The sequence below is a fragment of the Gracilinanus agilis genome, chromosome 3 (assembly GCF_016433145.1).
Source record: "Gracilinanus agilis isolate LMUSP501 chromosome 3, AgileGrace, whole genome shotgun sequence".
Lineage (NCBI taxonomy): Eukaryota > Metazoa > Chordata > Mammalia > Didelphimorphia > Didelphidae > Gracilinanus > Gracilinanus agilis.
In genome coordinates, this window is record NC_058132.1 from 263,528,365 (window position 1) to 263,551,956 (window position 23,592).

At 36.0% G+C, this 23,592-nt stretch overlaps 1 protein-coding gene across 1 annotated transcript in view; it reads left to right on the forward strand.

Moving 5' to 3' along the window:
• The window catches only part of DPP4 (dipeptidyl peptidase 4), a 111,958-nt gene that overhangs the window by 47,210 nt on the left and 41,156 nt on the right, over positions 1–23,592 (forward strand). The window contains exons 9-12 of the mRNA XM_044669831.1: positions 2,696–2,856; positions 6,519–6,628; positions 18,584–18,719; positions 20,398–20,442. Of these exons, the coding sequence (XP_044525766.1) occupies positions 2,696–2,856; positions 6,519–6,628; positions 18,584–18,719; positions 20,398–20,442 (452 nt within the window). The remainder of the gene's footprint in view (positions 1–2,695; positions 2,857–6,518; positions 6,629–18,583; positions 18,720–20,397; positions 20,443–23,592) is intronic.

The window sequence follows — 23,592 nt, forward strand, 5'->3', positions numbered from 1 at the left end:
TTAAGTGACTTGCCCAAAGTCACACTACTAGTAAGTGAATGAGGTCACATTTGAACTCAAGTCTATATTGACTCCAGGCATAGTACTCTATTAATTGAAATAAGTAGTTAACTTTATTGGTAAGCTATCTTATAAGAAAATTATTTGGGAACCTTCCTTCTATTTCAAGTTGATTAGAATTGACTTTGATTTATATTGATAATCCCCACTTATTTAACACTTCAAGGTTTTTTTTTTTTGTTTTGCTTTTTTTTTAAACCCTTACCTTCCGTCTTGGAGTCAATACTGTGTATTGGTTCCAAGGCAGAAGAGTGGTAAGGGTAGATGATGGGGGTCACGCAGCTGGGAAGTGTCTGAGGTCAGACTTGAATCTGGGACCTCCCGTCTCTAGGCCTGGCTCTTAATCCACTGAGCTACCCAGCTGCCCCCCACTTCAAGGTTTTTAAGGTAATTGCTTTACAATTTTACTTTATGAGGAAAGTAGTGTGAAAATATCATTTTACCCTTTTCATAACCAGGGAAAGTGTGAGATGTTGCCCTTGGCCATAGGTAACCATCAGAGCAATGATTTGAACCCAAGTCTGCTTCCTTCAGATATAACTTGCTTTCCATTCTACCATTCTGGGATCTCTATAGATTCCTGAGCATTGACAGTCTTACCAGTATTGGAAAAGATTTTCTTTTTACCCCCTAGCATTCCATTCCAAGTTAGTATTGGAGTCTTTGTCATTGGGGAAGGATGAATCTGAGATCCTTATCAGTCTAGGAATGTTCTTTTTTAAGATGGAAAAAAAAGAGGCACTAGGAGAAGATCCCTTGAATGTTAAAGCATGAAATTTCCCAATCACCATTTCTTACTCATATTTCCCCTTTCACTTATGGACTCCAATGTTCATTTTAATTATGTCTCTTTTCCCCATTCCTTACCCTTCCAAATCCAAACTGATTCACCAAAGCTGATCTTAATTTAGCATTGATTATAAATCACATTTAATATATGAATGATCCTTTTAGGCAAGAATTCTTAAATTAAGGTCCATGAATTTGTTTTCTTGGTATTTTGATAAATATTTCAATATTTTTGCTTTTTAATCCCCTGTGTGTAAGTACACGCACACACACACACACACAAATTTCTTATACATTTAAAAATATTATTGAGAAGGGCATAGAATTCGCCATACTTCCAAAAGGAAGTGACGCAAATAAGGTTAAAGTTAAGAACTCATTCTTTGAAGGAAATTTAAACTCCCAAATTGGGGTCTGTTGATACCAATGAATCTCTAGAAAAATCTGTAGCAGTTGGGTGGCTAAGTGGATAGAGCATTTATTCATTGAATCTAGAATCAGGAAGATGAGTTTAAATATAATCTTTAAATATAAGAAATATAACATAACAGTTAAAAAGATGCTTACTAGCTCTGATTCTAGGCAAATCGCATAGCTTTTCTCTACCTCAGTTTCCTCATGTATAAAATGGGCATAATAATAGTACCTACTTCCCAGGGCTTTGTGAAGATCAAAAGAGATAATATTAATAAAATGCCAGTTATTATTATGTATGGGGAAGAGCTATGTTATATATGTAAGCATCTACATAGCATAGAGGATATCATGCCAGGACTTTTGTCCGGAAGACCCAAATTCAACTATAGCCTCAGACGCTTCCTAGCTCTGTGACCCTGAGCAAGTCATTTCACCCTGTTTGCCTTTGTTTCCCCATTTACCAAATGAGCTGGAAAAAGAAATAGCAAGCCATTTTGAATATTTGCCAAGAAAACCTAAAAACTGGGTCGTGAAGACTCGGACACAGGATTATTTTGGGGTACAGTGCTTTATGACATGGCAGACATTCAGAGGCCATTTCCCCTTCCATGACGGGGTAAATTAAGTAGAATAAACATTGTTTATATCAGTGATTCCCAAATTGGGCACCCCCCCACCCCCCGTGGGTGCTGCAGTGATACAGGGGAGTGGTGATGGCCACAAGTGCATTTATCTTTCCTATTAATTGCTATTAAAATAAAAAAAACTTAATTTCCAGGGATGCTAAGTAATATTTCTCTCTGGAAAGGGGACGTTAGGCCAAAAAAGTTTGGGAACCACTGATATATACATATATGTGTATATATATGTGTATATGTGTGTGTGTGTGTGTATACACACATATATAAAGCATCTGTTTGTTTTTTTTGCCTTTGCCACTGTTTTGCCATGCTGTGAGGGCTTGGTACTAGCTGAGAGTCATGGTGGGAGGGGAAGAACAACAAGATTGAACTAGTGAGAGTTGAGCCACTGAATGTTTAAAAATGAGAGTAGATGATCCACAAAAGTTTTCTGTATTTGATTCTATTGAGTTTTGCTTTGTTTTTAAGTACTAAAATGGGTGGAGGGGGGAGGATTCAAAATGCAGGAATTGAGGAGAGATGGTTTACTTTGCAATGCTGACAGAACATATAACAGTGGAATAAAATAGTATTATTTTATTTAGAAGTTCAAATGGAAAAAAAAATATCTTACATTTATTTTTATGCATTATTCTGGTTTTGGAAGCCCAGAAATGTAAAGTGGTTCATTTAGTTGAACTCTACTATAATTACTTAAGCTAATGAGAACAATATTTGGGATGCCAAAGCCAATTTATCAGATATTTCTTGTAACTGAAGAATTTATATCTTTTCTTTTTTTTCCCCAGAGGAAGTCTTTAGTGCTTACTCCGCTATGTGGTGGTCTCCAGACGGCACTTTTCTAGCATATGCCCAATTTAATGATACAAAAGTTCCTCTCATGGAATACTCCTTCTATTTTGATGAATCATTCCAGTACCCGAAGACTATTCAGCTTCCATATCCAAAGGTCTGTGTTCTATTTCATATAGTATTTCGGTAATTTGATTAAAAGAGAATAGTTTCCTTAATCCATTCCTGCTAATGAAAATATTGTCAGTCTCTCTTCAACAGCTTGCTGTGATTACTCTTGCTGAAGTCAACAGCATCTGGCAATTTTAAAGTATTTTTATTATCCCAGGAAAGAGTGTGATTTAAGGTTTTGTAATTTCTCCAAAAACTTTGAGGAATGACAAGCAGAAAAAAGATTGGAAAATGGTTTTGAAAGAAAGATGGGGGAAATGGAAATATTTGAATGAGACATTTCTTAAGAGTAAAAGGAGAGGAGGCGATGAAAATGGATGGTCTAAGACGAAGGAGATGGTAGTTTAATTGTTAAAATTGAGCAATGGGAGTGATATACATGAAAACGTACATATTTTAGAAATTGACTTTATCCTAAGCATGGAACATTTATATTGTAGGAGCTCAGTGTGAGTGTGTCAAGTTCAGAAAGGTATTCCTATTAGATCTTAAGGGAAGTTTTTTATTCTTTTGCTTTTGAGATTTAGTTACATCCTCTGCGCTTCTGTTCATAAGTATTCTTGGATACTTAAGAGGGCCTTTTAGAAATCTGTCACTTTATGGATGAGGAAACAAGTCTATAGAGACAAAGTCATTTGCCTATTATTATCCAGATAGTTATAGGACCAGAACTAAGTTTATCTACTATATCTGGGTATCTCAAATACATTCATCAAACATTAAGTAGACATTTATTAATCACCAACTACTTACAAAAATATTGTGATAGTTTCTAGGAATACAAAGTCAAGAATGAAATAATCCCTTCTCTGAGGAAGCTTAGCATATGATGTACACAGTGCTATAAGGAACCATCATTGGAGTAAGACAGACTTGGGTTCCATCCTGGCCCATGCCATACACAGCTTTGCCTCAGCTGGAAAAATGTATTCAATCTTAGCCTCAGGAAATGGAGGAAATAATAGCATCCACTTAAAAAAGATTATTGAAAGGATCAAAGGAGGTCATTTATGTAAAGTGATTATAAGCTATTATCAAGTAAAGTAAATAATCATTTATTAATTACTTACTATGTAGCAGACTCTGGTAATGCAATTCAATAAGCATTTATTAAATATCTACTATGTATCAGGCACTGTGCTAAAAATTAAAAAAAAAAAACAGAGCCCAGATCTTATATTCTAATGGAGAAAGAAAACATATTAAAGAAAAATGTTGAAAAGAAGACAGGGAAGCATTTCTGAGAAAGTCCAGGTGAGGTATGATGTAGCCTGGAGAAGAATAAAGACTGAAATAGACTTATACACCTAAAATGGATGTTCTTGGAGACAGTCAGAGGAAGAACCTACAACTACAGAGTTCCAGTATATAACTGAGAAAGTATTCGAGAGTCAGGAATAGGGCTTTAAATTGTATCTTGTTATATAGCCATTTTTCAGTTTTATCTGACTCTTTGTGACTCCATTTTGGGGTTTTCTTGGCAAAGATATTGGAATGGTTTGCCATGCCATCTTCAGCTCATTTGATAGTTTGACAGATTAGGAAACTGAGGCCAGCAGGGTGAAACGACTTATCCCAGGTTACACAGTTAGTCAGTGTCTGGGGTCAGATTTGAACTCAGGCAGAGGTATTTTCCAGACTCCAGACCACTCTATCCACTATACCACTTGGCTGCCCTACTCTACAAAATATTTGAAAAACTGTTGTTTTCCCTGGAGGTACATAGATAAGTAAATATAAGTCATTTGAGGAATGAGACTAAGTCCTAAGTATTGAGAAATGAATGAGGAAGAATTTAATTTAGAAATGACATGAACCCAGCTTTCAAGGAAGAGTGGGATTCCCCGAGTCAAAGTTGAGAGGGGAGTGAATGCATTTAAAGGAAAGGAGACTGACTGCTTGGGCAAAGACACAAAAGGCAGGAAATGGAATGTCCAAATGCATCCAGATTTCTTAATTAAAATTTATCTTAGATTTCTACCAAGGGAGCTATGTATTTCTGATGAAAAGTTGTGACTTCAACTATATTCATGTTTTTTCAACTACAAATTATTTACTCTGTCTGGTTCACTTTAGAGAAAAGATTATTCTTCTCTTTTGGAAATTTCCCAGGTGGTTTTCGAAACTGTAAAGCAACTAGGTGGTAAAATGGATAAAATGGCAGACCTAGAGTCAGGAAGAGTCATCCTCTTGAGTTGAAATCTGGTCTCAGATACTTACTAGCTATGTGACCCTAGGCAAGTTACTTAACCCTGTATGCCTCAGTTTCCTCATCTGTCAAATAAGCTAGAAAAGGAAATGGCAAACCACTCCAGTATCTTTGCCAAGAAAATCTGAAAAGAGGTCACAGAATGTCAGACTCAACTTAACAATGACTGAACTAAACTTGGAAAGAGAATTGAATCTGGCACCAGGGGACCAGTTTGAATCTTGGTTTAGCCATTTATGACCTCAGGAAAGTCTCTGTTTTTGAGTTTCCTCATTTATAAAATGAAAGTGTTGGACAAGATGACCCTTAGCCTCTTCTAGCCCTATGTCTTTGCTCTCATAGCTTGATTACTAAGTTTTCTGACAAAGCAATAAGTGAGTGCTTCAGAAGGGCTAACTCTCCATTACCCCTGATATTTAAGAAACTTAATATATCTTTCAATTTATGAAATAATTTTTTAGTCACGTCTGAATCTTTGTGTTTCTTCCCCAACTCATTTTATAGATGAAGAAACTGAGGCCAACAGGGTTAACTTGCTCAGGGTCACACAGATATAAGAAGAGACAGAGCATAGATCAGAACTCAGAGAGATAAATATCATTGACTAGCCCCGGCATTCTATGCACTGTGCCACCTAGCTGCTCTTATATTTGTTAATTAGGCAGTTCAACAAGTATTCTTTGAGTATCTGCAGGTATATATCTTTCTGACAGACACCAATCAAATCATCCACCCCACTAAAAATAAGTGATAAGTTCAGTCAATTGGTTAATCAGTTGTTTGATTAATCAATATCAATCAAATGATTCAAACTAAATGACTGTGAGAAATCTTTAGAACTGAAGTTGCACTATACAAGAATCTTATTTTGTGGGGCAACTGGGTGGCTCAGTGGATAGAGAGCTAGGCTTAGAGATGGGAGGTACTTGGTTCAAATCTGGACTCAAAGACTCCCTAGCTTTGTGACCCTAGACAAGTCACTTAACTCCCATTGCCTAGCCCTTACTGCTCTTCTCTCTTGAATATACTATTGCTTCTAAGACAGAATGTAAGGGTTTTTAAAAAATGAATCTTATTTTGTTGGGCTAAGGAAACTTGGCCATGTGATTCCCCTATTAGGGATCACTTCACCTATACAAATTATACTTTTTTTTTTATAATCTGTAAAAATAAATTGTGAAAACTGATTATTTAGAACAGGACTACCTTTTATACTGAACTGATAGGTCCATCTACATGAACATCAAAAGACAGATGACAGTTGCCTTTCATAAGTGTCTTGACTTGCTATGCATAGAAGGAAATATTTGATTTATCAGTTTGTAATAATTTAGAGACAAAGAATATAAATAATTTTAACATTTAGCTTATGGAAATACTATGCATATTCACAAAATTCTACTTTTACTTTTGTGTTGTTTTTATTGTTTTCCCCCTAGGCTGGAGCACCGAATCCAACTGTAAAGCTATTTATCGTTGATACAAGAACCATCAGTGAAACAAATGTGACTTCAGAACAGATTATAGCTCCTGCCTCTGTGTTAACAGGGTAAGGTTATTGGTCCTAAAGATCTAAACTGAGAAAGTATTTGAGAATTTTATTTATTATTTGTTTTTTGCATTAAAACATTCAGTTAACTCCTTTTCCCCAATTAGAGAAGGTATTATTTGACAAAAAGATATATGTATATATAAAAATGTTTCTTATTTCTGTTTATCAGTTCTGTCTCTGGAGGTCGACCTCCACAAGTCATTCTTCAAATGATATTTCTGTTGCTGTGTATAATGTTCTCTTGGTCCTTCTCATTTTACTCTTGGTAATTTCATGTAGTTACTTCCATATTTTTCCAAAATTAACCTGTTCATGATTTCTTATGCTTCCGTGGTATTCCATCACAATCATATGCCACAACTTGTTTAGCCATTGATAGAGTTTTTTTTTTGTTGTTGTTGTTTTTAGCCTTAACTTCTGTGTATTGGCTCCTAGGTGGAAGAGTGGTAAGGGTGGGCAAATGGGGGTCAAGTGACTTGCCCAGGGTCACACAGCTGGGAAGGGTCTGAGGCTGGATTTGAACCTAGGACCTTCCGTCTCTAGGACTGACTCTCAATCCACTGAGCTACCCAGCTGCCCCCTATTGATAGAGTTTCTTAGCAATCATGTTGAGATTTTTCAGATTTATACATCTGATACAAGTATAAGGTATGTGTCAAAAAATAAAAAATAAAATAAAATGATTTGGATTCCATAGCCAGAGGATGGTTGTAGACTTCAGAGTTGATTGTTCTGGCATCCTCATTTCCTTTTGGTAAATTCAGCCAGTGTTTATGTTTGGAAATTCTCATCTGTTCCTGAAACATTCTTTCATAATTTTCTGGATGTCATAAAAACAAATCAGAACCATTGGGCAACTGTCTGATAGGTGGCATAACCTGAGTCAGGAGGATCTGAGTTCAAATCCTTAAATCCTTACTATTAAATACTTAATACAAATCTTTAAATACTTAAATACAAAAGCTTAGATACTTAAGCAAGCATTTAATTGGCTCTCAGCCACAGTTTCCACATTTCTAAAATAGATACAATTATAACACCTTTGTTACAGAATTATTGTCAGGATTACATGAGATAACACATGGAAATTGCTTCACAAACCTTAAAGTGCGCCATAAGTGCTAGCTAATACTTTAAGATGTTAGGGCTTATTTATTATCCAAGAAATTTGCTGATTTTTAAAAAGGAAATTAGAATTAGTAAAATAGGTAGATTCTGACCCAAAGATTCAGGAGGAGCAAAACTCAGTGTTGAATTAACCAGTATATCAGTTCTTTGGACAACAATGCTCCATCTTGTCTTTGTATTCCCAGAGCCCAGGACAGTGTGTTGTATGTAGTGAGTATTTATTAAATATTGTGTTGAGAGGCAGCTAGCTGGCTCAGTGGATTGAGAGCCAGGCCTGAAAAAAAGAGGTCCTGGGTTCATATGTGACCTGAAGACATTTCCTAGCTGTGTGACCTTGCCTAGCCCTTACCACCATTCTGCCTTGGAACTAATAGTTGTTTTTATTCTAAGAGCGAAGGTATGAGTTTTAAAAAAACAGTGCACTGAGTTGAGGACTATCCTACAACTTTTTATGTAGCAAAGTTTAGTTATTATGGAGGGTTTGGAGTTTATTTTTACATTTTGCTGTTTTCTTTTATTTATATTTCTTTATTTTCCTTAAATGAAACATGTCATGGCTATACTACAAATTATACTTTAGTTATTATAATTCCATAGATTGATGAAATATGTCAGCATTTGCCATTTAGAAGGGACAAACCTTATAAAAAATTACAACCAAATATGTTTGTCCCAACACGTTCAGTTTACTCAAAGGCATAGACCTTTTTCACAAGTTTTTAAAAAAGTATATTTATTTATTTTTTTAGTGCTTATCTGATGTCTAAGAATCAATACTAAGTGTTGGTTCCAAGGCAGCAGAGTGGTAAGGGCTGGGCAGTTGAAGTCAAGTGACTTGCCCAGGGTCACATAGCTAGGAAGTATCTGAGTCCCATAAATTTGAAGAATTATCCTGGCTGATCCTCTTTCTCACTTTGGCTGCATACCATTTGATATTTTTTGTATGCCTTTGGCAAAATCCTTCAAAATGGTTTATCCCCAAAATTTTGGGGAGGATTTTTTTTGAAGTAAACCAGTGTGTTTGCTGTGTAGGAAACAAGCAAAATTGGGCTTGCATTTTTGTTTTTGTTTTTTCTTCTACTAATGAAGCATCAAGTTGTCTTTTTTCTTTTATTTCCTTTATATTGAACCCAGTGGTAAGGATTCTTTTGTGTTAGGTCAATTCAAGAAACATTAAGTATTTGCAAGTTGCTAATCTATCATTTTCTTGTCAGACATATTTCAAAAAGAAATTTTTTAATGGAAAATGTCATGGAAACAAATACATTCTTATGAAAAATTATTCCAAGCACATCACTTGATTGTGCTAACATCAAGTGAGGATGCCATATTTCCAAAACCATCCAGCTATATCTTGGTACTGTGAGATGCTTTATTTTCTGGGCAGCATTAAAAGAAGGAGTAGTGCTAAGTTAATTCAAGGAAAACTTGCCAGTCAGGAAAACACATCAGTTAAGCACTTTTTAGTATGTTACCCAGCAAATTCCTCTGAAATATTTCAGAAAAAGAACATTACATTAGCTTTCTAACTGAACCATTCCAGTGTCATGATTAGTCACTCCAGTTTCTTACTTCTCTTGCTCTCTCTTGCCTTGGATTCCCTATCTTGCCTTTGCTGGAAGTGCAGACACCTCTACTAGACTTGGTACCACTAATTATTAACACAAGAGCTTTGACCTGCTTTGTTAAGTACAGAATTTAATTCAGATACCCAGTTGGTGTAGCCTCAGGAAACTCAAATCCTGAGCTCAATCAGTTTACCATCCATAACCTTCCCAGTAGCAGGGATTACAGATGTGCGTCACAATGCCTTGCCTCCTTCTGGCTTCTTGAGCAGTATAGCTTAACAGAGATGAAATATTACAGAACTTTAACCTTAGTTTTTTCCCCCTACATTGCCTTCCCAAGAAGACACTCTTGAACTGTTGTTCGAAATAAAACAAATGTTGTGTCGTATTCAAAAATCACAATCTACTCTAAATTTTTTAATAGAGTGGGGTACATACATTATTTTATTTCTTTGTACCTAATTTATATAGTTCTTAAACAGGTTCATTTACTTACTGAAAACAGTAAGTTAAAAACATCCAATGATCAAAGAGAAGTTCAGTGTTAGAAGGGACTTTGGCCTCTAAGGAATCTATGCAAATGAAAACAAATACCCTTTAGAACATATCCAGCAAGTAACATTCAGCCTTTTTATGAAAATCTCCTGTGAAGGGGAACCCACTTCTTGAACTAACTATTCCTCTTTTCTGAAGCTTTTATTATTTGAAAGTTTTTCCTTCTATGAAGACTAAATTTTCCTCTTACAACTTCCCCCATTGTTTCTAGTTCTTCTCCCACTCCCTCCTCTTCAATTCCTTTTCCATAGCATAGATGCCAAAATAATCTTCCTAATGGTCCCATCTGATGCCAACTCTGCTCTGTGCCCCCTTCTTCCCCCAACCTCAGTGACTCTTGTGTCTGGTATAAAATATGAACTTTTCTATTTTCATTTAAAGCTTTCATAACCTGTCCCTTTCTTCTACTTCCAATTTTCTTACATTATTACTCCTTGAAATTGGTCTACATATATATAACTTCATGTCCCACCTCTTTGCTTTTGTATTAAAATGTACACCCTCCTCACTTTAGTCTCTTGGAATCCCTGGTTCCCTTTAAGAACGAGTTTAAATGCCAACTTCTGCATGAAACCTTTTCTGAACTGCCTGGTTGTTAGTACCATGCCTCCTATTATCAGTGTGTGTGTGTGTGTGTGTGTGTGTGTGTGTGTGTGTGTGTGTGTATTTTGTTGTTATTAATCAGTCATTTCATTTGTGTCCAACTCTTTGTGACCCCATTTGGGGTTTTCTTGGTAAATATGCTGGAATTATTTGCCATTTCCTTCTCCTGCTCATTTTACAAATGGGGAAATTGAGAAAAGCCGAGTTAAGTGACTTGCCCAGGATCATGAAGGTAATAGGTGTCTGAGGCCAGATTGAACTCAGGAAGATGAATCTTCCTGACTTTTGGCATGGTATTCTATCTGCTGTGCCACCTTGCTGCCCTGTGTGTGTATTTAATCTTCTCCATTACGATATAACAGTGGTTCCCAAACTTTTTTTGGCCTACCACCCCCTTTCCAGAAAAAATATTACTTAGCACCCCCTGTCACATACTATCACTCCCTTACAGTTATTCACCACCCCCAAATGCACCTGTGGCCATCACCACCACCCTAGATAGCTGCAGCATCCACTATGGGGCGGTGGCGCCCACTTTGGGAACCACTGCGATATAAGCTTGTTGGGGTCAGAGACTTTCACTTTTTGCTTTTGTATCTCCAGGTTTTATCATGTCCCATATCTTTTATAAGTTCTTAATAAATACTTAATTTACACTGGCAATTTTTCCCAGCTGTAAGTTATCAGCATCTTTCATAATCAATTTATCTAAATCATTGATAAAATTTTCAAATAGGCTAGGGACAAGTACTAGAGGTAGCTTTCCAATATATTTTTATTATTATTTTTTTTAAACCCTTACCTTCCATCTTAGTTGTGTGTGTGTGGGTTCCAAGGCAGAAGAGTGGTGAGGGCTAGGCAATAGGAGTTAAGTGACTTGTCCAGAGTCAAACAGCTAGGAAGTGTCTGAGGCCAGATTTGAACCTAGGATCTTCCATCTGTTGGTCTGGCTCTCAATCCACTGAGCCACCCAACTGCCCCCCCTCCAATATATTATTGATCCACTACATTCTACCCTTTGGCCTGGCCATTCTTCTTTTATTGTCATCTACTCCACAATTCTTTTGTTTTTCACAAGAATTCCTCTAAGTCTCTAAGTTGACTCTTAGGGATCACTGCTTCTTTTTTTTAGATGTTTACTAACCATCTCCTTTACTAACCATCTCTTGGCCCTAGTCCTTGCCAGGGAATCAAAATCAAACTTAGTAGTTTTCCTTCTCTTCCCTTTCTTGAACAGCCAGATATTGGTCCTCTAACCCTGTGATAACTCATTCTTCACAGCCTTTAAAAGGTCACTGGAGTTGTCCAGCAACAGAACAAGTTGTTCTGCTAACTCTTTCATCACCTGAGTATCAGTATTATTATTAACTGATAGTTCCCAGTGAGAACCTCAAAAGAATGTACTAGATTAATGTCTCAGTGGAATATTTTACAGGCAGCAAGGTGGTTCAGTGGATAGCCTTGAGTCAGGAAGACGCATATCCCTGGCTTCACATCCATACTCATTCTCTTACTAGCTGTGTGACCCTGCGCAAGACACTTACACCTTGTTTGCCTCCTTTGTGAAATGAACTGGGGAAGGAAATGGTAAACCAGTCCAATATCTGCCTAGAAAGCTCCATATGGGGTTGCATAGTCAAGATAGTGTTGAAATGGTTGAACAGTAACAACAGAATCTTGAAATCAACTTTTTGAAGAGATGTGGACTAGATGGTAGTGTAATCAGATGAATTCAGAACTGCTTAAATGGGCAGGCCAGTGATTAGGCAATAACGATTTAGTATCAGCTTGGAAAGTGGTCTCCAGTGTTTTGAACAGGAATGGTGTGAGCAGTAAGTGCCTTTGAGGAGGACGGTGACTGACTACTTCTGACACGTAGACTGAAGATGACCATTAAAATGTCAAGTGACACACCTGACTCACCTAAGGCTCATTTATGAACTTCAGTCAAGTATTAGAATTTCTAGGTAAAAGATGGAAGAGAGGGTGGCAGAAGCCCCAGGGAAATTCCACCCTGTCCATTATGTAAGGATCAAAGACTGCTAGTAGTTATTGGTTCTTTATTCTTTTAACTAATACACTTAACTCACATTTGTGTATCATTCTAAAGTGTTCAGACTATGCTTCCTTCCTTTGATATAGATGATACAAATATTCTTGTTTCCTTTTTACATATGAAGAAATTACTATTTCAAGGGTGTAAAGTGACTGGTTCCTATTTATACAGCCAGTAAGTGTCTGAGGCATTTTTCAAACTTTGGATCCTTTTTGCTATGTCCTGAGCTCCATCTCAAACATCACACTCCCATTCCCATCTGCAAATACTTCTGACCTTCTCTCATGAACTTAGTCATGGACTCCAGAAATGAAAGGTATCATGGGAATTGTCTAGTCTAATGCCATATTTCTACAGATAAGGTGATAGGCTCAGGCTTTCAGGTCACATGGTGGAATTGGGACCAAAAGATCAGAGAAAATGGAGGGCATTGTAATTCAGAGACTGACAGTGCCCCACAATTTCCACTGATGACTTATTGAATTAGTCAGCTCATAATTTGCAGTTGCTTGTTTAGGTCTTACTTCCCTATAAGTTAATAGAGTTGTACCTCATTTTAGGAAGACCTAGGATGCAAAAACCAGAATTGTATAAAAGATAATTTAGGAAATTGATAAAAATAATTAATGTGATAGTTATATGGGAGGAATGGCTATTTGACTTAGGAAATATTCAAAGAAATAAACAGAAGCTTCCTTTGTGCATTAAATATGACTTATAAAAAGTCAGGTTAGACATTTGAAGGACAAGATTGTATCATAAAAGCAGCAAAGCTAACTTACTTGTTAGGGATTGAAAAAAGGAATGGTGGTTCCCAAGACTAATTCCAGTGCTTGGAGGTTACTTTCTCAATATTTTGTCTTTCAGACTTCTTTTCTTCCTTCAAGGCTTAGCTTGGGTACCCCATTCCTTGTGAAGCATTCCCTAGTTTGATATGGTCTTCCTCTCTCTGAGTTCTCATTCTCCCATAGAGTTGTCTCTCCTTAACTTTTCCCAGAGTACTTTGTCTCTCCTCTTCCTCCACTCTCTAGCTTGTTGTTATATACTTATCTATGTATATGCTCTATACTTCTATCTCTTATAGAACATAAGCTTGTTGAGGGCAGGGACTGTAGCATTTAGTGTCTTTGTATAACCTCATCCAGCATGGATCTGTTTCAACGATGGTCTTTAGAATTTTTTTAAGCTATTTGTTGGCTATCTTTGTTCCTAGAATTCAATCGAAGAATTTCAGTATTGCACACAATTGAACCTTTTTTTCATCTTTATTATCTCCAGTGGTACCTTGTGATAATTTAAGATCCTCTTATCTTGGCTCATGGATAAATTACATACATACATTCTACTTCCTTTTATGTTAAACACTGGGGAAACTTAACTGATGATAAGTATATTTCTAAGCAGATCTAAAAGTTACTGTTATCATTAACATGTTGTTATCATTATCTATATGGGCAGAACTCACTCTATATTCTAGAGAACTACAAAGAAAGTAGAAAGCCAGAAATTCATTGAACTTAACTAAGAACTGCATAAACTAGAAAGACTTCTGGGGCACTTGATAGAACCATTTGATTTTCAAACTCATTTATTTGCTTTTTAGTGGAGGGAAATCTTAATTTTTTCTATCAGTTTTTGACTAAAAGACATGAGTCTTTGGCTAAACAAAGGTATTTTTTATTTAGATGGCACACTTCTTTAATACTTAATTCTAGGGGGCAGCTAGGTGACTCAGTAGATTTAGAGCCAGGTCTGGAGATATGAGGTCATGGGTTCAAATGTAATCTAAGATACTTTCCAAATGGGTGACCCTGGGCAAGTCATTTAATCCCCATTGCCTAACACTTACCATACTTCTGCCTTGAAACCAAAACACTAAGATGGAAGGTAAAGGTTTAAAAATGTTTGTGGAAGATTGCAACTTCTTGAACCAGTTTCATCAAAGCCCAGGGTAAAAAAAAATTCATTACCTTGTGGTCATCTTTGTAGTGACGAGTCTCTGCAGACATAGAGAGACTAGTTCTTGGACAAAAGATGCAGGTTCTGTTGCCAAGTTTGTATTTTCCAAGACTTGCCTGAGCTTGAACTTCACTGGCAGAACTACTGAGAACTTGGGGTAAAGCAGGATTTTAGTGGAAAAAATGACATAATGTGCTAGTTAAAAAAATTCCTCATTATTTGTTTCCCTATATTTCTTTGTGCTTTGGGATAAAGATAGATGGATGGATAGATGGATGGTTGGATGGACACTTTTTCCACATAGGATTTAGCTATGCTATAGAAGATTAGTTACTTTGGGCTTTAGTTTTATACTTCCTTGTGCTTTGGGATGAAGATGGATGGATGGGTGGATGGATGGATGGATGGATGGATGGATGGATGGATGGATGGACACTTTGTCCACATAGGATTTAGCTGTGCTATAGAAGATTAGTTACTTTGGGCTTTCCTTTTGCTTTGGGATAAAGATGGATGGATGGATGGATGGATGGACACTTTGTCTACATAGGATTTAGCTATGCTATAGAAGATTAGTTACTTTGGGCTTTAGTTTTATAACAGTTGATTATAGGTTGCTGTTTTTTTCCCATGAAAATATATTCAGGAGGAATGTATATGCAAAGCATTGTGCTAAGTTCTATATAGGATAAAATATCCAGGACAGTACTTTCTCTCAAAATGATTATAAACCACTAGATATTTGATTCAATAGCTAGCTTACAGGGTCCTATTATGTACAAGATGTTTTGCTACACATTGGGGAAAGAAAGACAATAATCAAAGAGTCCATGCCTTCCAGGAGATTACAATCTCCTGGGAAGACATAGATGAATATAGATAAGTAATTGCTAGACAATTTGAGGAGAAGAGAGAGAACTAACAACTGAGGGGATGGAGATTAGGAGAAGGCCACATAAGAGGTGGTACTTGAACTAATCCATGAATGAAACTACAGCTTCTAAATGGTAGAAGTGAAGGAAGAGTATATTCTAGGCATGGAGGAAAAAAGCTTGTTGAAAAACCGAGATGGGAGTAGGGAGCAAGAAGTAGGCCAGTTTGCCTGAAAGGTAGAGTCTAGAGAGCAAGGGGAATAATAGAGTATATTTAGTGAGGGAATTTAAGGCCAGATTATGGAGGTATTCAAATGCTAGACTGAGGAATTAATAGTTTGTCCTAGAGGCAATGAGGAGCCACTGATGACTTTAAAAAAAAAGAAATATGCCCGAGGAAGATGGTTTTTGCAGTTTTGTGGAGGATATGCTGGAGATGGAGGAGAATGGAAACAGAGAAGTCAATTAACAAAATTAACGATCTACTCACATAGTCTGTTTTGAGATGTAACGAGGGCCTAAATCTCATTGGTAACTGTTAAAAGAGGAAATGGACAGGAAAGATTGTAGTGGTAGAACTGACAAACCTTTTTAGTTGATTGAATATAAGGTAAGGGAGAAAGATGAGTCAAAGATGACTTCAACTTTGTGAACCTGGATGATTTGGAAGGATGGTGGTTTACTTAGCAGAAATGGGAAGTTCAAAAGAGGAGACAGTTGAGAGGGATAGATAATTAGTTCCATTTTGGACTTTTTGAATTTGAGATCTACCCGAGGCATATTCAGATAATTGATCACATATTCTGGAATCTACATTCCAGAAAAGAAGTTGTTATTGAATTTATATATTTGAGAGTCATTTTTATAGTAATGGTAATTCAAACCCATTGGAGCTAATGATATAGACAAAGAAAATTAATATAGGGAAACAAGAAAAGAGGGTATGGGATAAGAGACTTGAGGGGGATAGCCATGCTTGGCCAGAGGCTGGTTGGTAGTGTTTAAAGCCACACAGGGATCAAGGAAAAGAAAGATTAAGAAATCTTATTCAATTTAGCAAATAAGAAATTTGATCTGGGCACAAATTCCTACAATACAAGGCAGTATGTTTTAGTGCTATATTGGCAGTACAAGATAAGCCCATCTCAAATTAAAAAAATGAATGTGACTTACTTTGTGAGTCATAAAGCACCATGTAAATGTCAACTCTCCATCTGCAGAAATATTTTCTAAGCTTAGGTATCAGCTGAAAGATCTGATGTTAGAAGGGACTTTAGAGCCAAAGGTAACATAGATTGTAAGCAATGGTATGTGAGATTTGAGCCCAGGAACTTTGACTCCAAAACCAGTGCTCATTTCACATTCCATGCAGCTTCTTCCACAGTTATTAGCTTGAAGAGTTATTTCCTACCTCAGCTCTCTCATTACATGTTTTTGTACCTTTTCCATGCATTTATTATATTCTACTTTTTATTCTCTTTGTTCACCTTTCATATTTTTCTAGTTAGATTAAGAATTCCTTGAGAGTAGATAGATTATGTCTGATATATCTCGGTACCCTTCCCATTATCTAGTATGGTACATTACACATATTGTAATAATTTGATAAATATTTGTGGACATTGAATTTTTAAGCAGGAAAAAGAAAAGAATAAATTCCAACTGAGGTGATCAGGAAAAGCATTATTATGAAGGTGGTGACATTTAACTTGGAACATAATGGATAAATAAGAGTTTTGCTAGGGATGGCATGACTGGAGTAGGACGGGATGGGGAGAGTAGGATTTGGATAGATGAAATAACAGCATCCCGCTGAGAATAATTTTTTGAATTTAGGTTTTCTTGACTGAGGATCTTTATCTTCACTAAGCCTTATTATTTTTCTGAGTAAGGGGTGGAGAACTTAGTTATATGTACAGCGGTAAGAGTGAATTTAGTTTGCTCGGAGTTCAATAGGAAAACTTGGTTGGAACCATATTATTCCTGAAAAAATGGGAAGTGTGACTGATGGGAGAGGGTAGTTTAGAGTAGGAGCTAAATTGCAGAAGGTATTAAACTAAATCCAGAAAAGTCAGGACTTTATATTTTCCTCAGTAAGGTGCTATTAAAGATGTTCAAATAGAAGAATCATATAATTCAGTGTTCTAGAGAAACTTTTTTATATCTAGCAATTATACCCAAATTGGGTCACATAGATAATAAATTACATAAATGAGGAAGTGCGTGCTAGTTCAGAAATGTCAAATATATGGCCCATAACACTGCTAAGTGTGGTCTCACTCACCTTAAAATGTAATTGGCAAATTTTCAACAAAATAAAAAATAACACAATAAAACATAGATAATATTATATCATAAAATTAATTCAATATGTAGCCTTCAATGATCTTTATATAAGTTTAATGGCCCCTGAATTTGTGTGAATTTGACAGCCCTGCCCTTATTTTATACAGATAAAATCCTAGGCTGAGTCTCTGTTCCTAAGAAATAGACTACTGATTTGATACATTTTCTTTAGCTTGTTGAAAAAAACTCCATTTTATTATGGGCTAATTTAAAGAAGTAGGAGTGTATGTGTATGTGTGCGCACAAATGTGTGTGTGTTGGGAGAGGATGATTAGAGATTTCTAAAATTTTGTAACAATTTACTTAAATTTAATGTCTTCAAATAGTTTAAGTTTTGACTTGAAAATCACTTTCATGCCTTTTGTTTCTCAGCATTTACACATTTTTTATTTCATTTTTTTCCATTTGGAAATGGAGTTGAATAAATGTCATCTGCAAGCAGCCCTGGTCTGGAGAATGTACACAAAAAAATATTTTAAATTATCTGAAAACACTGCAACCTCTATATCTAATCCACAGATCCAACATCAGGACCACAGGGAAGAAATGGAAAGTGTCACCCATTACTTCACAGCCTATTGCCAAGAAAACCAAAGTTGTAGTTGAGTCCCCAGGCTTTTTAGTTCTGTTAGTTGTTACTTTCCCCCCTAAGATATTAGTTTGGTTTTCAGAGCTTTCTCTCATTTTCCAAAATTCAGTACAGTTTAAGCTTTGGGAAAAGGTGCATATTATGGGAATAAGTGATTTTGACAAGCAAATAAAATCTTATTTCACAGTAAGCTTCATTACTTTTAGATCAGTACCAAGTAGAGTCTGATGGCTAAAAATGCATGAAGAACTAAATTTTATCTTTCATTGTCTCCAGTGATCACTACTTGTGTGATGTGACATGGGTGAATGATGAAAGGATTTCTCTTCAGTGGCTCAGAAGGATTCAGAATTATTCGGTCATGGATTTTTGTGACTTCCAGAATGATATAAGAAAATGGGATTGTCCAGTGGTAAGAGAGAATGGAGAAATTTCTTTAACGTGAAATTGGGAAGATAGTATATTAGAAATCCAGATATCAGCAAACAGCTTTGAAGGCATATTTTTTTAAACCCTTACCTTCCATCTTGGCATCAGTACTCTGTATTGACTCTAAGGCAGAAGAGTGGTAAGGGTAGGCAATGGGAGTCAAGTGACTTGCCCAGGGTCACACAGCTGGGAAGTGTCTAAGGCCAGATTTGAACCTAGGACCTCCTGTCTCTCTAGGCCTGGTTCTCAATCCACTGAACTACCCAGCTGCCCCCAATATGATAGGGTAGTGGCTTAATTAATTTTTGTATCACCTGAAATTTTGTCATGTTTCAAGTTTTTCTTATTTATTCATTTTATTACTTGAATTCATGATAACCATAGTTGAGAGAGGTGATTAGCATATCTTATAAGGGAAGGATCCAGTAGACTACAGAAACAAAGATGATAAAGGCAATGCATAACTGCAAAAGGAAGATAGTATATTAAGTAGAAAAAATAAATGAAATGAAGATTAGCCAGGGGCAGCTAGGTGGTGCAGTGGATACACCAACAAACCCAGAGTCAGGAAAACTCTTCTTCCTAAATTCAAATCTAGACTCAGGCACTTTATAGCTATGTGGCCCTGAGCAAATAACTCAATGCTGTTTGCCTCAGCTTCCTAATTTATAAAATGAGTTAGAGGAGTAAATGGTAAACTTTTACAGTATTTTTGTCAAGAAAACTCTAAATGGGGTCATGAAGAGGTAGATATAACTGGAGTGACTGAACAACAAGAAGATTAATTAGCTATTCAGATAAAAGTTCAAGGGATTTTATATTAGTGACCAGCTTTAAATATTTTTAAGTAAGGTCATTAAGAAGTTAATAAAATCGATAACTCCTAGGTTCTACAGTAGATATTTATCTGGGTTGATTTAGTTTTAATCCCATAAAATTCTGCAGTAGTGATCCTAACCATTTTTTTGGATACCATGATCCTCAAAGATATTATTTAAGGCCAAATTGATCATCCATGTTTCCTCTTTCAATGGTCCATGGACAATACTGATGAAAGAAATGTGAGGGAATATGATTATATTCTACTGGGCTGTGGGGATGTGAATGGTTAAAGTTTGCTCACGTATTTCACATTTCCATTGGCAAGATTTCATAGCAAATACCTCCATGATCACTTAGAGATTTCTTACTATTCCTTTCTTTTTTTATGCTACTACTCTGGGGGATGGAGAATCTTCTAGTAATGAGTAGAGCAACTCCTTGTCACAGAAAATTTAGATATCTGTGGTCAAGATCAAAGGCTGGAAAATCATGCTCCCTTACCCACCTGTTTTTTCATTACCAAAGGGTTAAGAATGTTTCTTTACAGGTTTAAATACAGTTTCAAATACTTAAAAATGTAAAAAAAAACATTCTTAGCTCAATAGGCACTCCATTTAAATTTGGTTTTTGGAGGAGTTTGTCCACCTCTTGGTCTTTAGATAATACTGAGCAGTTTTAACATAAACAGTGTGTTAGTGGTTAGTTTCATTTTCTTTCTTGCACTTTTATTCTTGTTACTTTCAAAGAAATAATTGGAACCTGAATATACAATAACATGCATCATTTCCTTTTTCTTAGAAGTCTTCAGAATGTCAATCATTTTGTGTTTTTCTCCTTAGGATCGACAAAAGATTGAAACGAGTTCTTCTGGTTGGGTTGGAAGAGTAAGTGTTTAAAATTTATGGAGTCATTAGTAGTTTTACCTTTCTGTATTTGAACATAGAACCTTTCAACTTAAAGAGATATTTGTTAAATATTTGCTATGTGTAAGATATTTATTAGGTGTTGGGGATATTATATATATATATATTTTATATATATATATTTATATATAGTTTATAGTCTAAGAGCAGAGGATAGGAGAGAGGAAGAAAGGCATATATCCAGTTGCCTGTAACTATAAGAGACAGTAGACAAGTTCAGAGAAGAGACCTGAGTAAGGTATCATGAGAAATTTGACTAGAAAGAGATAACTTCTAGCATGATGGGGAATTCAATATGGGAAGGCTTACTGAAGTAGCATTTCAATTGGACTTTTGAAGTAAGGAAGGACTTCAACAGATAGAGATGGGAATAGAAGTTGGATAAGTAATAGGAAAGGATAGGATGAGAAAGGAGGTAGAGCATAAAAGTATTTATCTGGAACATGGAGTATACAAAAAAGGATAAGTTGAGATAAAGCTTGAAAGGCATTTTAGTGCTAGATTGTGATCTTTAACATGAGAAGTATATATTTGTATTTTATTTGATAGGTAATAGGGAACAATTAAAGAATTTTTTTAAACTAACTTATGTCTTAGAGACAATACTTTATATTGATTCCAAGGCAGAAGAGCAGTAAGGACCAGCTAGTGGAGGTTAAGTGACTTCCTCAGAGTCACACAGATAAAAAGTGTCTGGACAAATTTGAACTCAGGAACTCCTGTCTTTAGATCTGGTTCTCAATCCACTGAGCCACCCAGCTGCCCCCAAGAGTTTTTAATACAATGGTGTATTAGAAAGATTACTTGGACAATGATGTAATGCACATGAAAAGGCAGAAATAATAGTTTGGAAGCTATTATAGTAACTAGATGGGAGAAGAGAGGATCTAAATAAAAATTATTGAGAGAAAGAAGCAGATTTTGACAATTAGCATGAAGCAGAGGTTAAAGACGTTAAAGAGTCTAAGGTCTGAATCTTGGTAATTAAGAATTCAGATTAGTAACTGAAGAAGAGGTTGTTCAGAGTTAACCAGAGTTAAGGATTAATATGGTGTGAATATTGGAATGTAAAGAGGTCAAGGGATTCATGAGTAGAAGGGAGAGCATTACTGACATATATGGGTTAAGAATTGAGAATGGGTAGGAAGGGAATGAAGTGGGGCCAGAACAAGGTTGATAAGTTTGAGAGAATAGGAACCTAGGGGTCCAGACTTCAGGTATAAAGAGTTAGGGAGATGGGAGAGGTAGAGAGAGAATACTGTGTTCAGGTGTAGATTTTCAGATTTTTTGAAAGTCTTTGATCTAGATTTTTATAGATTTAATGTATGACCATTGTAGTTAATATCTGAAAGGAGTAGAGATAAAATTGTAGGAGATGGTTTCAAAGAATAGATAGTAGAAGGTTTAGCAACATCACTTATGGAATATCTCAAGATAATGTCATGAGAAGGCATGATAAGAGTAATGTTATAAATGTAGGTGTCAAAGTAAAAAAAGATAGTTGAGGGAGAGGTTCAGTAAATATCAGTGACAAGGACTGGGAGAATGGGAACTGGACCTCAGAAAAGGCTGTTGTAGCCTTGAAGAAAAGCAGAGGAAGTAGCATTAGTGAGGAAGGAGTATGCCAATTAGAGAAATTCTCCCTTCTTTTCTATATCCTAATACAACTCCTCCCTAAGAGAGAATGAGGATTAGAGAGAAATTGCTGAAGCTTCATGGGAAAAGAAGGTTTCATATAATCCAAGGAATTGAATTGGAAGAAAAAGGAGATTAGAATTCCCTATATTTGTTGCTAATGTAAACATCTCATTTCTGAATTTCTGAAGGCATTGGCAATACAGATGAATTTTTTGGTAGTATTTAATATATTAAGTTTCAAAAAAGGAAGAGGGAGTATACTGGGAAGAAATTTTAAAAAAAGATAATTGGAATGGTTATTAAATGAGACACATGTTGGAGATTAAAAAAAAAACCATAGAATTATGAGAACTCCTCCCATTCACCCAAGTTTGAAAACTAAATGCCATTCTCAACTTTTCACTCTTTCCCCCCATTTCCAATCTATTATCAAATCATGTAACATATTTTACACTTCTCATGTGACATGGCATTACAGTCCCCTCCCATTTGAGTTGTTTATATTTTGATAAGCCCCATCGTGTCAATACTTTTTTAAAAATTGTGATATCCCAACTAACTGCAATATTCTAAGTGATCAGAACAGGACAGAGTAGACTGGGATTGTCATTTCTATCATCCTGGATACTTTGCTTCCATAAACACAGCCTAAGAACTGGAGTTTGTTTTGTTTTTGTTTTGAGTTTTCACATAACACTGTTGATTTATTGACCTTGATGTTTACTGAAATCTAAGATCTTTTCCGCCATTGTTCATCCATGCCTCCCACATCATATGTTTTTACAGTTGTTTGTTTTTTTTAAAAAAATGCAAAGGTAGGCATTTTTATTTATCCCTATGATTTAGCCTATTTAGAACTTTTCAGACCACTGTTCAGTTATTCCGATTTCCTTCCCAGTTTTGTGTCAGTGTCACTTCTGATAAACATACCATCTGTGTTTTCATTTATATCGCTGAAAAGGATGTTCCTTAAGACTAAGGATATATTTCTATTGTGTTCACTCAGAGACTTCTACAAGTTGAAATTCATCCACTATTCTTTAGGTCTAGTCATTCAGTCAATTAAAGATCAACTTTAGTGTGTTTTCCTTCAGTTTAGATTTTTCTGTCTTGACCATTAGCATTTATTAACAGTTTTTAAATACAGAATGCCTTGCTGAAATTCTTCCAGTCTAGTGATCCCATTGGTGGTAGGCAAGCAGCCATATAGACAGAACAGGGAATTCTCAGTTTTAGGGAGTATGCAACTTATTTTAAGTTAAATGTTTCAGTGACAGAACATTCAACCATCCACAGTTAGCACTGAAGGTCAAATGTCCAAGGAAGTCCGATTCTGTCTTACAGAATGTAGTATCATGTCTATCCCACCCCACCACCTGCTGGTACACATGGGAATGTACCTTTGAAAGACATAATGATCATTTGGTTTCGCATTTTACTAAGCCCTTAGAAATAGTCTAGGAACAGCCTAGA